The sequence below is a fragment of the Bos taurus genome, chromosome 3 (genome assembly GCF_002263795.3).
Source record: "Bos taurus isolate L1 Dominette 01449 registration number 42190680 breed Hereford chromosome 3, ARS-UCD2.0, whole genome shotgun sequence".
Taxonomy (NCBI): Eukaryota; Metazoa; Chordata; class Mammalia; order Artiodactyla; family Bovidae; genus Bos; species Bos taurus.
Genome location: NC_037330.1, coordinates 17,860,612 through 17,882,839, shown reverse-complemented (window position 1 = coordinate 17,882,839; position 22,228 = coordinate 17,860,612). Strand labels below are relative to the sequence as shown.

At 44.2% G+C, this 22,228-nt stretch overlaps 1 protein-coding gene and 1 long non-coding RNA gene across 2 annotated transcripts in view; one reads left to right on the top strand and one right to left on the bottom strand.

Annotated features, from left to right (window-relative positions):
* Positions 1–257: 257 nt before the first annotated feature.
* The window catches only part of LOC101904767 (uncharacterized), a 59,814-nt gene continuing 37,843 nt past the window's right edge, over positions 258–22,228 (bottom strand). The window contains exon 3 of the long non-coding RNA XR_805365.4: positions 258–337. This is a non-coding gene — a long non-coding RNA (uncharacterized lncRNA). The remainder of the gene's footprint in view (positions 338–22,228) is intronic.
* Positions 12,998–18,214, top strand: SMCP (sperm mitochondria associated cysteine rich protein). The gene is given in 2 exon segments (NM_001008417.3): positions 12,998–13,159; positions 17,630–18,214. A coding segment is annotated over 1 exon segment (312 nt). The 5' UTR covers positions 12,998–13,159; positions 17,630–17,649; the 3' UTR covers positions 17,962–18,214.

Sequence of the window (22,228 nt, the reverse complement as noted above, 5' to 3'; positions counted from 1 at the left end):
AATATCATATAAGAAACGAATTGCCAGTCCAGGTTCGATGCAGGATACAGGAAGCTTGGGGCTGGTGCACTGGGATGACCCAGAGGGATGGTATGAGGAGGGAGGTGGGAGTGGGGTTCAGGATTGGGAACACGTATACACACATGACGGATTCATGTTGATGTATGGCAAAACCAATACAATATTGTAAAGTAATTAGCCTCTAATTAAAATAAATAAATTTAAATTAAAAAAATAAATAAATATTGTAGTACATACATGTCAGTCCCAAACTCCCAATCTATTCCAGTACTCTGGGTCTTCATCACAGTTTCATGACACTTGGTTACCTGTTGGGCTGGTGAGAGACAAAATATGGAGTTATGGTCAGTCCTCTAGAAACTGTACATAGTCCCAGCTTAGTTGAAGCAAGCCACACAGCTACTAAAACATCTGGGTTCACACAGTGGAGTGGGTCTCACACGTGAACGCTGTTCATTAGGTGTGTTATTGCAGAAGAGACGTGTGCAGGCTGCTGGGCCAGGCCATCCTCTTGGGTTGAAACTCATGGTTGGCCAGGGGCATCCAGGGCACTGAGAGCTCTGGGGTTAGAATGAAGGTAGACCTGACCATCTTTTGTTACTTCCCAATACTCTGTCCAAGGAAAAGGACTTTTAGTTCAGTGGTCTTCAACCTCTAACAGAAAGAACAGTAGGAGTCCAGAGAGGTATTTCAGAGATTTTTGACATGACTGCAAGAGAAAGACTGTGTTTGTGTATGCTTAAAATGCTGTGATAATATTCAGAATGCTCACCAAAAGTGTTAAATAAGAGGTGACAAATGATAATGCTTTGGAGATCATCAGGACTGCTAACCTCACTAGTAGATGTCAGATTAGAAACTGGGTAACACCTCAATGTGCATTTTTAAGGTCTTAGCTATATCAGTTGACTTAAAGAGTAATGTTCTTTTTGTCATATTCTAGATTTATTCCTTTTAAAAATTTATTTATTAAAGTAGATCCTTTTTGGTCACTAGCTTCATTCTTTAAAGTATCTTCCACCTCAAACTCAACAGAAGGACAGCTGGTGCAAATCTTTCCATTTTGCTACAATATGTTCAAATAAGTAAATACAAACGTGATTGATAGGTACTCAACAGAAAAAAGTAACTGTTTACATTGAGATCAGATTTTTTATATACTATTAAATAAATAGGTAAAAGTAGTGTTTTACTGAGACTACAAAAGCAATGGCAAGAAAAACCATGGCTGGAAGTTGTGCTTTGTATAGACATTACTGCTCAAACGTGTTAAAGAAATTGTTGCGTGTTGCAGCAGCAGACAAGTGGATTTTATAGGAAGCTGACACATCACAAAACAAGACCTGACAAAACCATTCGTAAAAATTGACTTTAACTTGCCAGATTTCCAGTGTCATTTGTGTGAAATAAGAAGAAACGGTATTTACTTTTTTATAACACAGACGATTGCCCATATAGAGGCAATGTCCTAGCACAGATATTTTGAATATGATAAGAATGATCATTTTGTTCATAAACATAATTATGGTTGATAAATATATCATAATTGCATAAGTTAAACTAACAAATTAGTTGCCAAATTTTACTGATCTATATAATAAACTCAACATATTGCAATGCCACTGTTTAAATCAGCAGATAAGTATAAACAATGAAATGAAACTTTTGACTCAAGATAGAAAAAGAATAAATTCAATTTTTTGTGGGAATTCCCTGGCAGTCAAGTGGTTAGGATTCTGCGCTTCCACCACACAGGGCACAGGTTCAATCCCTGGTAGGGGAGCTAAGATCCCACAAGACAGGAGGCATGGCAAAGAAAAGAAAATGAAACATCTAATCACTATTACATCATTAAATGGATATTTATTAAGCACCTACTATGTGCTAGGCATCAGGCTCAGAGATGAGGATATAGCTACAAGCAAAAAGAAAATAGTCCTACTCTTGTGGAGCTTAGAATCTAGTGAGAAAAGCAGACAATAACTACACAATAACTAAATGTTTAATACACTTTAAACATGACTAATATATATAGAGAAGAAGTGAAGGAAGGTTGGCGAACTGAGACTGCTGGGGCAAGAGGGCTGCTAGATTATACAGGGTGGTGAGGGAAGGCCTGTGCGATAAAATTTTCTTTACAGGAAATGAAGACATGAACTTAATGAATATCTGCAGCAACAACATTTTAGGCAGAGGGAGCCATGAGTACAACTCAGACAGAAGCATGCTTGCTCTTCAGGCACAGCAAAGAGGCCAGCATGCCTGGATGGAGTGAGTGGGATGTCTGGGTAGTTGTAGGAGCACAGAGATAACTTGGATCCAGTTTATGAAGATTTTATTGAATTTTGGCTTTTATAATGAGTGAAATGGGTATGTATTAGAAGATTTGGGGCAGAGGTGTGCCATTACCTAACCCATGTTTTAAAAGCATAATTTATGTGCGTGGATTTATCTCTGGGCTTTCTATTTTGTTCCATTTATCAATATTTCTGTCTTTGTGCCAGTACCATACTGTCTTGATAACTGTGGCTTTGTAATAGAGCCTGAAGTCAGGTAGGTTGATTCCTCCAGTTCCATTCTTCTTTCTCAAGATAGCTTTGGCTATTCGAATCAGTTCTAATGAGATGGATGAAACTGGAACCTATTATACAGAGTGAAGTAAGCCAGAAAGAAAAACACCAATACGGTATACTAACGCATATATATGGAATTTAGAAAGATGGTAACAATAACCCTGTGTACGAGACAGCAAAAGAGACACTGATGTATAGATCAGTCTTATGGACTCTGTGGGAGAGGGAGAGGGTGGGGAGATTTGGGAGAATGGCACTGAAACATGTATAATATCATGTATGAAACGAGTCGCCAGTCCAGGTTCGATGCACGATACTGGATGTTTGGGGCTGGTGCACTGGGATGACCCAGAGGGAGGGTATGGGGAGGGAGGAGGGAGGAGGGTTCAGGATGGGGAACGCGGGTTTACCTGTGGCAGATTCATTTCGATATTTGGCAAAACTAATACAATATTGTAAAGTTTAAAAATAAAATAAAATTTTAAAAAAAGCATAATTTATAATTTTGGCTGTTTTTTTTTGAGAATAGATTGTGGGGTTAAGGGCAGATCAGAGTGGCCAAGTGGGCTTCCCTGGCAGATCAGATGGTAAAGAACCAGCCTGCAATGTGGCAGACCTGAGTTCGATCCCTGGGTTGGGAAGATTCCCCTGGAGGAGAGCATGGCAACCCACTCCAGTATTCTTGCCTGGACAGAGGAGCCTGGTGGGCTACAGTCATGGGGTTGCAAAGAGTCGGACACAACTGAGCAATTAAGCATACACACACACACACACACACACACACAGAGTGGCCAAGTAGGAGGTCACCACACTAATCAAGGCAAGTATTAATGCTGGCTCGGACTAACAGGATTCATTAGTAAATAGGTATGTGTATATAAGGAAAACAGGAGTCAGAGATAGCTTTCATCTGACCTCTTTTCTTCGCCATCAGTTCAGTTCAGTTCAGTCGCTCAGTCGTGTCCGACTCTTTGCGACCCCATGAACTGCAGCACGCCAGGCCTCCCTGTTCATCACCAACTCCCGGAGTTCACTCAGACTCACGTCCATCGAGTTGGTGATGCCATCCAAACATCTCATCCTCTCATCTCATCCCTTCTCCTCCTGCCCTCAATCCCTCCCAACATCAGAGTCTTTTCCAATGAGTCAACTCTTCGCATGAGGTGGCCAAAGTACTGGAGTTTCAGCTTCAGCATCATTCCTTCCAAAGAACACCCAGGACTGATCTCCTTCAGAATGGACTGGTTGGATATCCTTGCAGTCCAAGGGACTCTCAAGAGTCTTCTCCAACACCACAGTTCAAAAGCATCAATTCTTCGGCACTCAGCTTTCTTCACAGTCCAACTCTCATATCCATACATGACCACTGGAAAAACCATAGCCTTGACTGGACGGACCTTTGTTGGCAAAGTAATGTCTCTGCTTTTGAATATGCTATCTAGATTGGTCATAAATTTCCTTCCAAACCTGTGGCGGATTCATGTTGATATATGGCAAAACCAATACAATATTGTAAAGTTAAAAAATAAAATAAAATAAATTTCCTTCCAAGGAGTAAGCATCTTTTAATTTCATGGCTGCAATCACCATCTGAAGTGATTTTGGAGCCCCCAAAAATAAAGTCAGCCACTGTTTCCACTGTTTCCCCATCTATTTCCCATGAAGTGATGGGACCAGATGCCATGATCTTAGTTTTCTGAATGTTGAGCTTTAAGCCAACTTTTTCACTCTCCTCTTTCACTTCCATAAAACTCCTCAAAAGTGTTCTTTGTGCACTTTGTCTCTAATTCTTCTTTTAACCTAGTCAGTCAAGCTTTTATCTCCACCACTTCACCCAAATCATCAAGGTCACTGTTGACTTTCTGGTTGCCAGATACTATGACTCCTTTTTCAAATGTTGAGATTAGCTTAATAGAAAAGTATACTGACAATGAAAACTGAGCTGTTGAAACCAAAACAAAGTGTTAGTTGCTCAGTCGTGCCCAGCTCTTTGTGACCCCATGGACTGCAGCCCACCAGGCTCCTCTGTCCATGGGATTTGAAACCAAAACAAAGAAACAGACAAATTCCAACAACTGTTAGTACTGGCCTATAGGTGGGGATTTCCTGGTGCCCCCTGGGGTTCTGCAGTGCATAGCCTGTGCAACTCTGAGTAGAGGCCCTGATTACCATTTGCAAAGTAGTGATTATGATTTTACCAATTCTATCCAACCAGAAAAAAAACAATCCAGAGAAAAGGGTGGATGCTAAACTGGTAATAAAACTTCACTGCCATCTGCTATCCACGGATTATTTTGTGTTGATCAAAATAGTCTAATTTCTCTTAATTGATTAATTCATAAATTTGAATGCAAAAGTAAACTTAAGTGAATAAACTCTTGTCTGTTTTATATATAGTGGTCCCAACGTAAGGTTTTGTCTGAGAAAATGGTTGTAGTTGTTAAAATATTTAGTTTCCACAGAACATTAAAGATTCCACGCTATATAAATGGGTATTCTATTAAAAATAATTGCAAGTGATATTTTTCTTTAAAAATATAAATTGTGATATAAATGATATTTTTACTATTTTTATTATTAGCATGCAAACTATGTTTAAGAAAATAACATGCCTAACCAGTGAAAACCATAAAGTCATTCATAGATTGTCTGACTTGGGAGCACATGACCTTTAACTTGGGCATTAATTCATGTGTAGAATTTCTGGTTAAATCTCTATCTTGATATATGTTGTATAAAGGATGGGAAAATGCAATAATATTTCTCTTATTTTTCAATATCAGAATATACTTGAAATACTATTCAGTGTTATTAAACAATAGGCATTTTACTACACAAATTTATTCCTCTTTGATGTGTTACTGAGAAAACCAATTTGTGGAATCTTTTTTTCTTCTTTAACATAAGGGTTTTTTTTTTGTTTTAATAGAAGGCATTATGTGTACTTTTTGAATAAAATTAAATGCTTTATTCCATTATTAAATTTAAAAATATCACCTGTGCCCTGTTCAAATAATTTTGGGAAATGCAGCTCTAGAGCAATGTTCATCAAATTTCTATTACAAAGTAACCCGTGCACTTCACTAATGAATTAGTACCTTTATTATTGGGCTAATTTTAAGTACGACCTAATGAAGAGCAAAAAATTTAAACTTACAAGATTAGGTTATTATAAGAAACACTTCTCTTTGAGTCAGGCTAGACACCGTTCAGTGTTGCGTAGAGTCTTCTTTGAGGACTAGAGCTGGAGACTTTCAGCCCCGTGAGCTGACAGATACGTTTCAGGAGTTAATATCTACTTGACCACAAGAGGGCAGTGGTAGGAAGACAACGGGCTATGCAGGTAGACAAGACCCTCTTTTTACAAGCTAGCAGGTGGCTTCCAACGTGCCTCTGAGTCTCGTCTCGGACCTTTGAAAATGACAGCATCCTTTATGACAATACACACTAAGCTGGTATTATTGTGAAGATTAGATGAAATAATGTATTTTGAAATGGTTTCTAAATTGTAAGTATTGTATGAAATGTTTGCCATTTGAAGTAAATTCAAGGACCATTAACTATTCAGCTCATTTGCCTTTTGCTTGATTTTATGTTAACATTTCTCTCTGCCTTTGGTTCTATCGGGTGTTTTTCTGGCTTATATTTTCCTTTTCTGACCCCCCCCCCCCCATTTGTATCTCCTTAACTGGCTACATCTAACAAAGCTTGCTGACTTGTAGGCACTTAATGTGCTCTGTGTAATTCTCATAATGACTGTACAAGGGCACGTAATCTGCCCTCTTTTTACAGACTGGGAATCAGAGTTTCAGTAATTTGTTCATGGTCACAGAGCTGAACAAATTTTAGAAGCAAGCTTTGATTCTGGGCTATCTGACTGTAGCAATGGGTCTAACCAGGTTATAGAAACCAATCAGTAAGTTAGAAAAGGAAAGTTCAATATAAGAATCATTAACAATAGTAAAAGAAAGAGTTCAGTTCAGTCACTCAGTCGTGTCCAACTCTTTGTGACCCCATGGACTGCAGCGCACCAGGCCTCCCTGTCCATCACCAACTCCCAGAGTTTACCCAAACTCATATCCTTTGAGCCGGTGAGCATCCAACCATCTCATCCTCTGTCATTCCCTTTTCCTCCTTCACTCAATCCTTCCCAGCATCAGGGTCTTTTCAAATGAGTCAGCTCTTCTCATCAGGTGGCCAAAATACTGGAGTTTCAGCTTCAACATCAGTCCTTCCAGTGTAGATACAAGATACGACAGAGGCTAAGGAAAAGTACTCAGAGGAGGACAGACTTGGAAGGGGTCCCTGTGATTGGAACATTTGGTTCAGCCACCAGGTAGCAGAGGAGCTCTCTGGTTCAGCCAGACCAGAGCTGATCTGGAGTTGCCAGGCAAACAGACCACCTTCCCAGTGCAGGGCAAGGGGGCCCTTAAGAACCTGTGTGGCTTGGGTCTGCCATGGGCGTCCAGGCCACAGTGTGGGCAGGAGGCCTTCAGCGAATGCCAGCAGCTAGGAGACTTGAGAGGGAGCTAAAGCTCTGTGTGGAAGACCACCATCCCCTTTCATCAAACAGAAGGCTGTGTGCACTTGGGCCAGTGGGGACTTTGATTTCAGGGTGAGAGGGCTGAGAAAAAAGGTCATCTTCATGTGGAGACAGCGAAGTGGCCCATGACTGGGGCGAGCACCTTCAGATGTCCCCACACTCACCTGTGTCTGCCCTGGTCCCACCTGCGTGGATATCGAAGGAAGCCCCTTCCTCCTGCAGAGTTTCTACAGCGCCCTCTATGGAGAAAGTTTAACATTGTGCTCACTTTTACGGAGAAATGAGCACATGTCCATTGTTCATCATAAACCACATATTAAAGAGTGCATTTGAAGCCAAGAAGCAATAAATTGATAACTGACATAGTGGTGTGCTCTCTCGCTTGCTCTCTCACACACACACAAACACAGACAAACACACATTCACACACACTCGTAATGTCATGGAGACCTTTGTTTCTCAGACAAATAGACCACATCACTGTCCTGGAAGGATGTACACTGGAGACAGTGATTGGATTCACACTTCAGTAAAGCAACTGAAGAGGAAAGCTCGTTTCAGAACTGTAAGGATATTTATATCCACCAGGGGGCAGTAAAGCTATGCCTTAAACTAAACTGCAGCAGCAATGCTTGGTCCTGAATTACCCGGAAATTCTTATGCTACATCGTAATCTTGAAGAGCCTTCTGATTTCTGGCTATTGGTGAGGCGAATTGGAGATGAAGAGAGAAAGGGACAACCACAGTCATCTCTGGGAGTAGTTCTTCCTGACTGGAGTTTGGACCCGAGATGTCAGCGTGGTCTTCAGAAAAGAATGTGATACTTTTACCCCTTAAAAGCAAATCATGACTGAGAGGAGGTTGACCAAAAAGTTCATTCTGGTTTTTCCATAACAAACGAACTTGTTGGCCAACCCAATTCTTCAAAAGTCCAATAGAGGACAGATACAGGTTTGAGTTAAAGGCTGCAGCTTTAATATTGCTTCCCATTCACATGGAGGGACTCAGGAGGTATCCTTGACCACATCATTCAGGCCTTTTACAGATCCCAGTAAGTTGATGCAAATTCATAGGTGGTTCACAGATTGTTTAGAATAATGAAGAATAGAGACTCCTGTACTTGTTCTGCTGCTGGTGGCAACTGATCCCAGAGATAAAGAACTCACTAAATGAACTGAGGGTGGTTCCAGAATATACACCTGGTTTAGGGACAGCACTCAGGATAGGTGGAAAGGTAGACAAGGGACTTGCCTAAAAGCTTATTTGCATAGTAAGCACTTTTATTTTTGCTTGTAGCTCTAAACATATAGAAAAGTTGCTAATCATTTTTCAATTCAGCCCTTATGCACTACTTAGAATGTGACAGATCACCATAGCAAACCCAAAGGCGCTTTAAAAAAGGCATTTACATAAAAATTATGTGTGGCTGAAATCTAACATAAAGGAGAAAAGGAAAGATATACCCATTTGAATGCAGAGTTCCAAAGATTAGCAAGGAGAGATAAGAAAGCCTTCCTCAGTGATCAATGCAAAGAAATAGAGGAAAACAATGGAATGGGAAAAATTAGAGATCTTTTCAAGAAAATTAGAGATACCAAGGGAACATTTCATGCAAAGATGGGCTCAATAAAGGACAGAAATGGTAGTGACCCAACAGAAGCAGAAGATATTAAGAAGAGGTGGCACGAATACACAGAAGAACTGTACAGAAAAGATCTTCATGACCAAGATAATCACGATGGTGTGATCACTCACACTCACCTAGAGCCAGACATCCTGGAATGTGAAGTCAAGTGAGCCTTAGGAAGCATCACTATGAGCAAAGCTAGTGGAGGTGATGGAATTCCAGTTGAGCTATTTCAAATCCTGAAAGATGATGCTGTGAAAGTGCTGCACTCAATATGCCAGCACATTTGGAAAACTCAGCAGTGGCCACAGGACTGGAAAAGGTCAATTTTCATTTCAATCCCAAAGAAAGGGAATGCCAAAAAATGCTCAAACTACTGCACAATTGCACTTATCTCAGATGCTAGTAAAGTAATGCTCAAAATTCTCCAAGCCAGGCTTCAGCAATACGTGAACTATGAACTTCCAGATGTTCAAGCTGGTTTTAGAAAAGACAGATGAACCAGAGATCAAATTGCCAACATCCGCTGGATCATGGAAAAAGCAAGAGAGTTCCAGCAAAACATCTATTTCTGCTTTATTGACTATGCCAAAGCCTTTGACTGTGTGGATCACAATAAACTGTGGAAAATTCTGAGAGATGGGAATACCAGACCACCTGACCTGCCTCTTGAGAAACCTATATGCAGGTCAGGAAGCAACAGTTAGAACTGGACATGAAACAACACACTGGTTCCAAATAGGAAAAAGAGTATGTTAAGGCTTTATATTGTCACCCTGCGTATTTAACTTCTATGCAGAGTACATCATGAGAAACGCTGGGCTGGAGGAAGCACAAGCTGGAATCAAGATTGCTGGGAGAAATATCAATAACCTCAGATATGCACATGACACCACCCTTATGGCAGAAAGTGAAGAGGACTCAAAAGCCTCTTGGTGAAAGTGAAAGAGGAGAGTGAAAAAGTTGGCTTAAAGCTCAACATTCAGAAAACAAAGATCATGGCATCTGGTCCCATCACTTCATGGGAAATAGATGGGAAAACAGTGGAAACAGTGTCAGACTTTATTTTTTGGGGCTCCAAAATCACTGCAGATGGTGACTGCAGCCATGAAATTAAAAGATGCTTACTCCTTGGAAGAAAAGTTATGACCAACCTAGATAGCATATCAAAAAGCAGAGACATTACCTTGTCAACAAAGGTCCATCTAGTCAAGGCTATGGTTTTTCCAGTAGTCATGTATGGATGTGAGAGTTGGACTATAAGGAAAGCTGAGCACCGAAGAATTGATGCTTTGGAACTGTGGTATTGGAGAAGACTCTCGAGAGTCCCTTGGACTGCAAGGAGATCCAACCAGTCCCTCCTAAAGGAGATCAGTCCTGGGTGTTCATTGGAAGGACTGATGTTGAAGCTGTAACTCCAATACTTTGGCCACCTGATGTGAAGAGCTGACTCATTTGAAAAGACCCTGATGCTGCGAAAGATTGAGGGCAGGAGGAGAAGGGGATGACAGAGGATGAGATGATTGGATGGCATCACTGACTCAATGGACATGGGTTTGGGTGGACTCCAGGAGTTGGTGATGGTCAGGGAGGCCTGGCGTGCTGTGGTTCATGGGGTCGCAAAGAGTTGGACATGACTGAGCGAATGAACTGAACTGAAATCTAACGAGGTCAAAAACACACCAAAAGATATTGTACATTTCATAGCAGAAAAATGGGCTAATTTCCCCAATATAGTATACACACCACAAATCAATAATAAAATGATCAAAAATCTAATTAATTATTAGGTAAATTGTATAACTAGACAGTTTCCCAAAAAAGAAATATTATGACTCCTAGACAAAAGAATTGAGCTGACTTACTAAGAAAAACCTCAAACCTACTCTGAATTATCAGTTTTACTTATTGGATTGATTAGAGTGAATGAGGTCAATAATGAACTCATTGTGTGAGTTTGTGGGGAAACATGAAGTTTTATACATTGTCAGGAGGGATATAAATTCGTGAAACCTTTATAGAAGAAAAATTGACAATGTCTCTCAGTTTCATCCTCTGAGGTGGCCACTGTACTTGGGCTGTGTATTCCATGTCCACACTGTCCGAGGCATGAAGAATGTATGGTATGTCACTGTAGTGTCATTCACAAGAGCCCAAACTGGGGATTTCCATGTGTCTCTGCCTTCCCAGGTGGTACTAGTGATAAAGAGCCTACCTGCCAGTGCAGGAGACGTAAGAGACAAGATTTCAAACCCTGGATGGGGAAGGTCCCCTGGAGGAGGGCATGTTCTTTTGCCTCCAGTACTCTTGCCTGGAGAATCCCACGGAAAGAGGAGCCTGGCGGGCTACAGTCCATAGGGTTGCACAGAGTCGAACAAGACTGAGTGACTTAGCGTGCATGTGTCTCTATATTATTATTCAAGCTGCAAACTGAATGAAGGTACTCTTTATGTACAGAAATCCCCAACTTATTGAATATGTTGGGAGGAAAATCAGTGAGCAAGACCATGTGGAGTTTCTTTTCTTATTTTGTTAAAAGAAGGGAAGATATACATGTTTTTGTGTGGCTTTTTGCACATACAATACCCTGAAAGGATATCTGAGAAACAGATCACTATTGGCTAAAGGAATTGGAGCAACAGGGGGGAATCGCACTCTGTATCCTTCCTACCTTCTGGGTTTGGAACCAAATGAATATATGATAATAGTGGATAGTATCAAAGGAGACTTGCTGGAAGCTAGGCCTCAGGGACCGGAACACAGATGTGAGCAGCCACAAAGATTTATTCCAGTAATGTTTACACCACTAGTTCCTACAAGGTGGCCTCGGTCTTTCTCACCACCAATAAATTAAGCTTCTCTGGCTAAGGAAGATGATCACAATCATCCCTAATTTTGATGACAGAGGCAAAAAGAAAAACAGAGGAGTGGACTATGAAGTCACACATTCTGTTAGTTTGGATGATGTTTTGAGAACCGACTTTAAAAAAACAGGTTTCTCACCTTGGGAAAGTGAAGCTGGGAGCTACAGCAGAGACCACGACCCACAAAAAAGAGTAACTAACAATCAGCTTTCATACATTCAACCAACACTGTTTATTTCCTATGTGTCAGGCACTATTCTAGAAGCTTGAGATGAGTCTGTGGGGGGAAAAAAAAACCCACTTTGCCCATTTGGAGATGACATTTTAGTGAGAGAAAAAACACAATAAGCAAAAACACAGCAAAGAAATTATATGTAAAGTATATTGTATGTATGTAAAGTGTTACCCAGGAAAAGAAGGGTTACCAAGGAAAAGAAGATAGAACTGTCTAAGGTGATTGAAAGGAGGGAAAGGGTGGCAGATTGTAGTTTTAAATAGGAGGATGAGGATGGTAATATTTCATTTAGAAAGCCACTTATAAGCAAAGACTTGAAGGAGGCGAGGGAGTTAGTCATGAAGACTGTTCCAGCCAGTACAAGCGAAGGGCCCTAGGTGGAGGTGGGTGGTGTTTGTGCTGGGAATATACTGGAAACATAGGAAAATGGTTAAAATAGAGCCCTTGCCCCTCAAGGGATCCTTGTTTCTCTCGGGTTTGAAACCTCTCAGTGACTCTCCTTATCCTCAGGTTAAATCCAAGCCCTTTCCCACAGTGTACAATGCTCTCATCAGAGCAGCATCCACCCGCTTTGCTAGCTTACCTCTTCTTCTTTCTCCTCCATGCTCCAGTCACACCGAGCTTCTCCCCTACCCAGGCCATGTTTATCTTATCCGTCTCTGAGTCTGAATGCCCTCCCATGTCTCCAGGTCCCGCTCCTTATCTTCAGTTGCCATCCAATCCCTGCTTAAACATCACTCCTTCCTGAAAGCATCCTAGACCCCAGACCTGACCCCGTGTGCTCCCAGGGCCACCTGTGCGCCCCTGCCATCATTCTCATTACATGGTACTGGCCCCATCTCCTGTCTCTACACCGAATTAGAAGAGTGTTGAGAATGTGAACTATTGGCTTGTGCGCCTCGCATTCAGGACACAGCCCGGTAGACAGTAGACACTCAATACATATGTGTGCGTTAAGCTTAGGTGATTGAACAAATATGGTTTCACTCAAGAGCTCCCTGTGCCCTTCAGGGGAAAAGAAACCAAGAGGAGCTCTGCTATCCAGCCAGCAGGGGGCGCTGGTGGGTCACAATCACAGACTCAGGGCGTGACTATGCCACGCCCACGTGACAGGTCATAGAGGCTAAGAACCTCAGAATCTTGACACAAGCAGGCTACAAAAAGCATTTGGCTTCTGATAATCATGGATTCACTAGGCTGCTGAGCAAGGGGCATATCTCCAGGGAAGACAGTTTTCGGAAGCCAAGCTTGGGAAGCACGAATTGAAGAGAGACAAAAAAGAAGTGACCAGAGCAGGTAACCCTGCCTGTCTTCCTGACTGTCCGTTCATCCATTTATTCACTCCTTGGTACTAAAGTCTACACAGTGTCATATAGTGTTAGGTGCCGAGAACAGTGGCAAGCAGGACAGTGAGGATGCCTGTGCTCGTCAGACAGCACACCTGAGAAGACAGACGATTAGGGAAATCATGGTAAAAATGTAGCGAGAAGTACAGGGAACGCCAAGAACTCACATCAGAACCACAGACCCTGTGAGTTAGGGACGTCTTCCTCAAGTGATGTGTGAGCTGAGACTTCAGATTTGAGTATAATTTAGTGAGTGCAAGGATGGGTGTTCTAGGCCATGGGAAGAGCAGTGCAAAGGTCCAGACAGAGGCCAGCAGAGTTTAGCAAGGATCTGCTCAGGGCCAGTCTGACAACACAGAGGAACAGCGGCTGGAGATGAGGTGGGCTAGTGGGCGGAGGTCCACCAGAGGGCAGCCTCGCATCCTCCAGGCAGAGGGACAAAGGAGAACACCGGAAGGAAGGCGTGGGGCCTGACGGCACTGCCCTTTCCCTCCCCTTTAGCGCACAGGACTCATTCCCAAGCTGCTGTCCATCTTTGACGTCTCTATCTCCCCTGGGGACTTGTTCTCAGGACCCACCCAAAGAGGAAGTGCTGGGAGGGGTTGACTGGGAGGAGCCAGGTGAACCCTCTGGGCACTAGGATGAGAACTGCTCCTATAGAAACAGCCCAGCCTGGACTTGGAAGGGTAGAGCCTGACATACTGGATTTCCCAGTGGGCAGGAGGCTCCCAACTGTCAGTCTAGGGGCCCTGGCTGCAGAGGGAGAAAGGTGAACCACAGACACAGAGCAGGAAAGAGAGAATGGAAAACAGTGACAGACAAAGAGGCAGGGACAGGAAATTGTGAAGAAAGCAGAATATGCTCAGAGAAAAGCTATGGAAAAAGTTTTAAAGGGCTCACCGTCCACCCCACCACCCGCTCCTCACCCCCTTCCAACTCCTCCTCCTTTTCCCTGATCTCAGGTCTGGCCCCGCAGGGGACAGAGGGGACAGGTTCAGACAAGAAGGAGCCTGAGTCATTTACCAGGCTCCCAGCACACGCACATGCGTGCATGCACATGTGTGTGCACACACACACACGCACAAGCTCACTCTCCAGGGCTGCAGGGCGCCCAAGTGCACACAGACTTTCTGTCAAACAGCTTCAAAGACCATAAAGGAGGCAGAGAGCAAGGCTGCATGGACCTTAACTCTCCTCTCCTTTTCCCCACTTTCCTGCTGATGTCTGCCTTCTGTTTTCCTGCCTGTGTGTCTCCCTTTGCCTTGCGTCTCCTTCCTCTTCCTCCCAGGCAAGTCAGGGCACGGACAGGGCAGGTCTCTGTCACCTCAGCCTCTTGGCAGCGTCCCCTGGCTTGAAGGGAGGGACTGTGTGACTTCTCTCCTACCCCCACCCCTTAGGAATCCTGCTCCTGAGTCGTGTGCTTAAAACTAAGCAGAAACCTCTCCCTGGATGACAGAATTAATTCCCGAATAACTGGCAGGCTTAGAGTCACAAGGGAATTGAGGCCAACACCCTACCCCAGGAGTAGGGAGTAGGTGCCTCTCCGGTGGGAACCTGCCGCTGACACAGTTGAGGCTGCAGCCAGATGGCCGGGGACTTGGGATACTGTGGAGGGTGCAGAGCTGGCAGCAGGGGCCCTGTGAGGTGATGCTTCCTTCTCATACATCTCTCACTCTGGCTCTCCAGCTCGGGAGATGCACAGCATAGTGGACCCCAAGTGGGAGTCACTTCAGTCTGTCCTCAAGACAGCAGCAAGCAGCACAGTGACAGCCCCTCTGCAGGCACATGCTGGGGACTCCCTCCCACAGAAGAACCCCCAGATGGGGCTCTGGAGGTTCTGAAAGTGGATGGAGAGAGGCTGAGCTGGGCGGAGGTGTCAGCTACACCTGGTTCACTTGGGTCTGGCTTGCACACCTGAGCTGGGTGAGGTGGAGCCCCAGATGAAAGGGCTGAGCTAAGAGCCTGACACCCATCATCTGAGACAGCTGAGGCCCTGGGTCTACAGCAAAGTGGGTCACCGGACAGGTCTGCCTCAGCAACAACCTAAGATGAAAATCCTGCACAGCTTCCGTGAACTAGAGCTGCCTTCTTTGGCAAGAAGGGGCTGGTAAGCCTTTCCTTCTTTACTCAGGGAACCCTCAGGAAGTGTTTGTTGCAAGCGGATTCGTACCTCCTATACCCAGGAGGCCTCCTATCCCAGGGCACAGAAAAGAGCAAACAGATGAGAACCGTGACTTTCTCAGCACATGGAGTATTCAGAGCAGGGCTGGGAGATGGTGTGTTAGTCTCTCAGTTGTGTCTGATTCTCTGTGACCCACAGGCTATAGCCCATCAGGCTCCTCTGTCCACGGGATTCTCCAGGCAAGAAAACTGGAGTGGTTACCATTTCCTTCTCCAGGGGATCTTCCCCACCCAGGGAATGAACCTGGGTCTCCTGCATTGCAGGCAGATTCGTTACCATCTGAGCCTTGTTCTGCAGATGGCAGAACAAGGGTGGGATGGAGAACGGGAGAATCCACTAGAAGGAGGGGCTGAGGCCAGAATAGAAGCAAGTTCCATTAGGAGCTGTTCACACAGGCTCCAGTTTGAAAGCCTGATGAACAAATATAACAAAATCTCAGTTTGATGCAGCCACACAGCCATGGCCAGAAGACTCAAGTTCTTCCTTCCTGTGCTTGTGCTTCTGTATAAACACACACTCACACACACACAGGGGCATAGGAGTGTGTGTGTCTCGTGGAAAGCCAACAGCAATAACTGGTTCAGTTTAAAAAAACAGTATGGAGGGACCTCCCTGGTGGTCCAGTGGTTAGGACTCTGCATTTTTCACTGCATGGGGCACGGTTTGATCCCTGGTTGGGGACCTCAGATCCCACAGGCCAGCAAACAAGAAAATTTTAAAAATTAAAAAAAAAAGAGGTTTATCTTTGCACACTGCAGGCTGGAGGGTAGAAGCAGTTGCTCTCAGCAGTTGTCAGATCAACTCCCATACCTACCCTTCTCCACCCCGGTGACCAGCTCTCATAGACCCACCTCTGACCCAGCATCTGCCTACAGGGTGGCCTTGTGGGATGAGCCCCCAGTTGGGCTACATGCTCATTTTCCCTCCTCCACATCTCCTCTGAGGCTAAAGGACTCTCTGTCTACTGACTTATGGCCACTTCTAGACCATCTGTCCTGCTCTGGGGCCTCCCAGCGGGTTTCATCCATGTTCGCTAAGAGGTACTGGGCAGAAACCGGAGGGGCTGCCCCAGGGGCCATATATTGGGTCCTAGGCCTGTGGATCTAAGGAGAACATTCCTGGATTTCCTGGGTAGGAGGAAGGTGTGTTGGTAAGATGCAAAGAAAAGAGTTGTTTGGGTTTTTCCTACTCCTAAAAGAATTGGGAGATTACAAAAGTCCTGAATGGTTGAGTCTGAGGACGCATACAGGGTCCAATCACCCCCTCTGCATTGCCAACACTGTCCCATAGAGGAAGAGAGAAAGGTCAGAGAACTGCTTCACTCTTTGCCTCAGTAGTCATAGAGCCAGCATGGATCTCGGCCCTCCATGCCAAGAGCGGTGGCCTCTCCATTTCCTCTTGCCAGAAGGCCCCCAAGGCAATGACTTCCTACTCACTGGGGAGAACGGGAGGAGGCGGTGCTTTCAGGACTGGTCAATGAGTCATCTAGCAAGACTCTCATTGCACCTGCACTCCTGGGTAGCACCAGACCAAGGACACCAGACCAAGCGTATGCTCCAAGTGGGGATGGAACCTGCTTTGGATCTACCTAATAGCAACTGAGGTAGATCACTGAACCTCAGTCTTACTCATAGGTAAAATGGGGTGAAAACACCGACCTCTCAGATTGGCTGCAATCATTCATGATATGAGGTTTGTGAAGTGCTCAGCACTCAATTCAGACTCGATTGCCAAGGGTCATACTTTTCCTCATTAGCCAAGAGACCCCAGGCAAAATTATTACATATTCTGGTCTTTCCTTTTCCATTGGGAAAATGACTCCCTTTGGGGCTTCCCAAGTGGCACTAGTGGTAAAGAACCCACCTGCAAATGCAGGAGACGTAAGAGATGCAGGTTTGATCCCTGGGTCGGGAAGATCCCCTGGAGAAGGGAACGGCAACCCACTCCAGTATTCTTGCCTGGAGAATCCCATGGACAGAGGAGCCTGGTGAGCTACAGTCCACAGGGTGGCAAAGAGTCAGATACCACTGAGCAACTGAGCACAGCACAGTGAGGAACCAGCTCACTGACCCGAATGAAAGCACAGCACTGTGGGACTGAGTTCCCTCTGAACATCTAGGCCTGATTTCTCAGCCCTTGTCTGTGTCATGGCTCTGAAGACTGGTGTACCTGGGGGTCAAAGAAGGAGTGAGGGAATGCAGACAGCCAGCTTTTTCTCTGAAAATCTTTTTGTTCTAGGACCCCCAAAACTTGAGAAGATGTGTGACCAACCAAAGTGCAACTCATGCTGCCCGCCAAAATGCAGTCCAAGCTGCCCGCCAAAATGCAGTCCAAGCTGCCCGACAAAATGCAACCCATGCTGCCCACCAAAATGCAACCCATGCTGCCCATCAAAATGCAACCCATGCTGCCCATCAAAGCCATGCTGCTGTTTGGAGCCCAAGCCTGAGTGTACTTGCCTTAATAAGGAGCCCGATCCCGCTGCATCCGAAACTCAGAACAACTCCCAAACCCAACAGCAGTCCCAAAGCCCGAAGCAGGGGCCCAAAAGTCCCCGGGGGCAGAAGTAACCAGACAAGTAGATTGTCCCAAACAAGTAGACGGGCCATGCCCATCACCCAGTGGCGTCAGGCTAGACCTACCTTTAGAAAAGCTGTTTCTCAGTGACCACCATTTACTTTGAACCAGAAGCCCCTACCTCCCTTCATAGCCCCCCACCCTTGTGAGGCTCCAGCTGGAAATGGGAGGTTGAAAAAGCTAGAACCATCTTGCCTAGTGATCCTGAAATTAGATAGCACAAAAATAAAACAGCAATAAAGAAAATAACCTCTCTTTCCTCCTTTACCTGTGAAACCATTGAAACCATCTCACTTGTCTGGCCTAAGCCCAGGAAAATATGCTATGCATGTCATGAAGGCACCCAGGACCCAGAAAACCAGAGTCTGGAAGCACAAGGCTTCTGCTGAGCCAGAATTAGTGACTGACTCATCCTGGTTTTAACATGAAAGTTCCATGTTCAGGAATCCCTCCAGTCCCAGGAAAAGGGGGGGGCGGTGGGATGGGGGGGTGGAGGTGGTCAGTCACCCTAAGTGAAGGAATTCCAGTGCCCCTGCGTCCTGGGGCAACTCACTTGAGGTCGAACCAGCAAAATCACATGCCAAGGAATGATTCCCCTCTCTTACCCCCAAGATCTTCCTAGAACCAGAACTCCCAGGACTCAGCACAGCACTGTGACTGGCCCAGGCAGCAGAGTCTTATGGCATCAATACCACCTCTGCAATGGTGGAGCAAGTTGCTGGACCCTCTCAGGCTCCATTTTCTCATCTCTTAAATGAGAGTAATGGTACTTCAAAGGGTTTTTATGAGAATGAAATAGGATCATTCATTTAAAGCGCTTAACATCAGATCTGACACATCATGGATACACAATGCATGGTTCTCCTCAAACTTCTCTATCCATCACCGGGTCCCTTTTTCCCTCCAAAGGAGTTACCATGATAAAACAATTTTCCCACAAAACACAGCTCAGTTAATCTAGGTGCACAGGTAGAAATAGAGAAATGAGCCCCATTCACTACACTGTGAATACCACTTCTTCCTGTATTCTTGGTATACAACTGCTATGTCCATTCCTTCTAACATTTTTCTAATGCCCTTCTGTATTTCCTCCCTCATGATCCTCCCTGTCCACCAATCCCAGAAAACACCTAATCTACTTCGGGTCCCTATAAATGAGTTTTAACTTTCAAGAATTTTATGTAAAAAGAATCATCCAGTATGTATTCTCTTATGCCTGGCTTCTTTCACTCAGCAAAACTACTTTGAGATTCAAACAAGTTGTTGCAAGTATCAATTGTTCATTCCTTTTTATTGCTGGGTAGTAAATTCCCATGAAGTGATGGGACCAGATGCCATGATCTTATTTTTCTGAATGTTGAGCTTTAAGCCAACTTTTTCACTCTTCTCTTTCATTTTCATCAACAGGCTTTTTAGTTCCTCTTCACTTTCTGCCATAAGGGTGGTGTCATCTGCATATCTGAGGTTATTGATATTTCTCCCGGCAATCTTGATTCCAGCTTGTGCTTCTTCCAGTCCAGCGTTTCTCATGATGTACTCTGCATAGAAGTTAAATAAGCAGGGCGACAATACACAGCCTTGAGGTACTCCTTTTCCTATTTGGAACCAGTCTGTTGTTCCATGTCCAGTTCTAACTGTTGCTTCCTGACCTGCATATAGGTTTCTCAAGAGGCAGGTCCGGTGGTCTGGTATTCCCATCTCTTTCAGAATTTTCCACAGTTTATTGTGATCCACACAGTCAAAGGTGTTGGCATAGTCAATAAAGCAGAAATAGATGTTTTTCTGGAACTCTCTTGCTTTTTCGATGATCCAGCGGATGTTGGCAATTTGATCTCTGGTTCCTCTGCCAGGAAATAGATGGGGAAACAGTGGAAACAGTGTCAGACTTTATTTTTTGGGGGCTCCAAAACCACTGCAGATGGTGATTGCAGCCATGAAATTAAAAGACACTTACTCCTTGGAAGGATAGTTATGACCAACCTAGATAGCATATTCAAAAGCAGAGACATTGCCAACAAAGGTCCATCTAGTCAAGGTTATGGTTTTTCCAGTGGTCATGTATGGATGTGAGAGTTGGACTGTAAAGAAAGCTGAGTGCCAAAGAATTGATGCTTTTGAACTGTGGTGTTGGAGAAGACTCTTGAGAGTCCCTTGGACTGCAAGGAGATTCAACCAGTCCATTCTGAAGGAGATCAGCCCTGAGTGTTCATTGGAAGGACTGATGCTAAAGTTGAAACTCCAATACTTTGGCCACCTCATGTGAAGAGTTGACTCATTGGAAAAGACTCTGATGCTGGGAGGGATTGAGGGCAGGAGGAGAAGGGGATGACAGAGGATGAGATGGCTGGATGGCATCATTGACTCGATGCACATGAATTTGGGTGAACTCCAGGAGTTGGTAATGGACAGGGAGGCCTGGTGTGCTGCGATTCATGGGGTCGCAAAGAGTTGGACACGACTGAGCGACTGAACTGAACTGAAATGCCCTCATTGTATGGATAATACCCAAATTTTGTTTACCCATTAATCTATTGATGGGCACTTGGGTTGTTTCCAGGTTTTGACTATTACAAATAAAGCTGATCTGAACATTCATGACAAGTCTTTGGATGGGCTATGCTTTCATTTCTCTTGGGTAACGGCCTAAAAGACTAGAATGACTGTTACACGGTAGGTGCATGTTTTACTTATTAAGAAACTGCCCAACTGTTTTCCAAAATGGTTGGCCATTTTACATTCCCATTGGACATATATGAGAATTCTGGTTGCTGCACATCTTTCTATTTTTGGATATTCTAATGGATATGCAGTGTTATTTCATTGAGTTTAACTTGCATTTCCTTAATGGCTACTGGTATGAACATCTTCCCATATGGTCACTTGTCTTCATATATCTTTTTTGGTGAATCATCTTTTCTAATATTTCCTCCATTATTTTACTGAGGTGTTTAGTTTCTTATGATGGAATTCTGAGATTTTAAAAAAATGGGCTATGAAATTAAAAGACGCTTGCTCTTTGGAAGAAAAGCTATGACAAACCTAAATAGCACATTAAAAAGCAGAGACACCACTCTTTGCTGACAAAAGTTCATATAGTTCAAGCTATGGTTTTTCCAGTAGTCACATAGAGATGTGTGAGTTGGACCATAAAGAAGGCTGAGTGCCAAAGAACTGATGCTTTCTAACTGTAGTGCTGGAGAAGACTCTTGAGAGTCCTTTGGACAGCAAGGAGATCAATCAATCCTAAAAGAAATCAACCCTGAATAGTCATTGGAAGGACCCATGCTGAAGCTCCAATACTTTGGCCACCTGATGTGAACAGCCAACTCATTGGAAAAGACCCTGATGCTGTGAAAAATTGAAGGCAGGAGGAAAAGGGGATGACAGAGTATGAGATGGTTGGATGGCATCATCAATTCAATGGACTTGAGTTTGAGCAAACTCCATGAGATAGTGAAGGACAGGGAACCCTGGCGTATTGCAGTCCATGGGGTTGCAAAGTCCATGTGTTAGGGGAAGCACACTGACTGAAACCACCCACGCTGACCAGGCACCATAGTAACCATTTTCACCAGTTGTTTTATGACAGGAGATCCTGGTAAAGAACACGGAACTAATAAGCCACCACCAAATGGAAGAGTTTGAGAAAGGTCAAAAGGAGACACCATATGTCTGATCACCTCCCAGAATCCTTCTCACTGGCATCCATCTTGGCTAAACAAGGCATGCGCCACCAGGAAGGACTCTGAGTTAGAATGATTGGCTAAAGACAACCCGGAAACGAATCCCATCACCATAAAACCTGAGATGGCCACTTGGCGGAGCAGTTCTCCTGGGTTCCCTTACCCAATAAAATCTCTTGCTTTGTCAGCACATGTGTCTCCTCGGACAAATCATTTCCGAGTGGTAGACAAAAGCCCAGTTTCTGGGCCTGTAAGGGGCCCCCCTTCCTGCAACACATGGGGTTACAACTGAGCGACTAAACAACAAATATATATATATCTTTACAAGCTGAGCCATAAGGGAAGCCCAAGAACACTGGAATGGGTAGCCTATCCCTTCTCCAGCAGATCTTAAGCCCATATGGGATAACTATATAGAGAGAGAGATATGAGTCCTTTATCAGGTAAGCTATCTGTACATATTTTCCCCAGTCTGTGGATTATCTTTTCATTCTCTTTCACAGTTTCTTTCAAAAAGGAGGTGTTTTTAATTTTGATAAAATCCAATTAAATTTTTTCTTTTATGGATCTTGCTTTT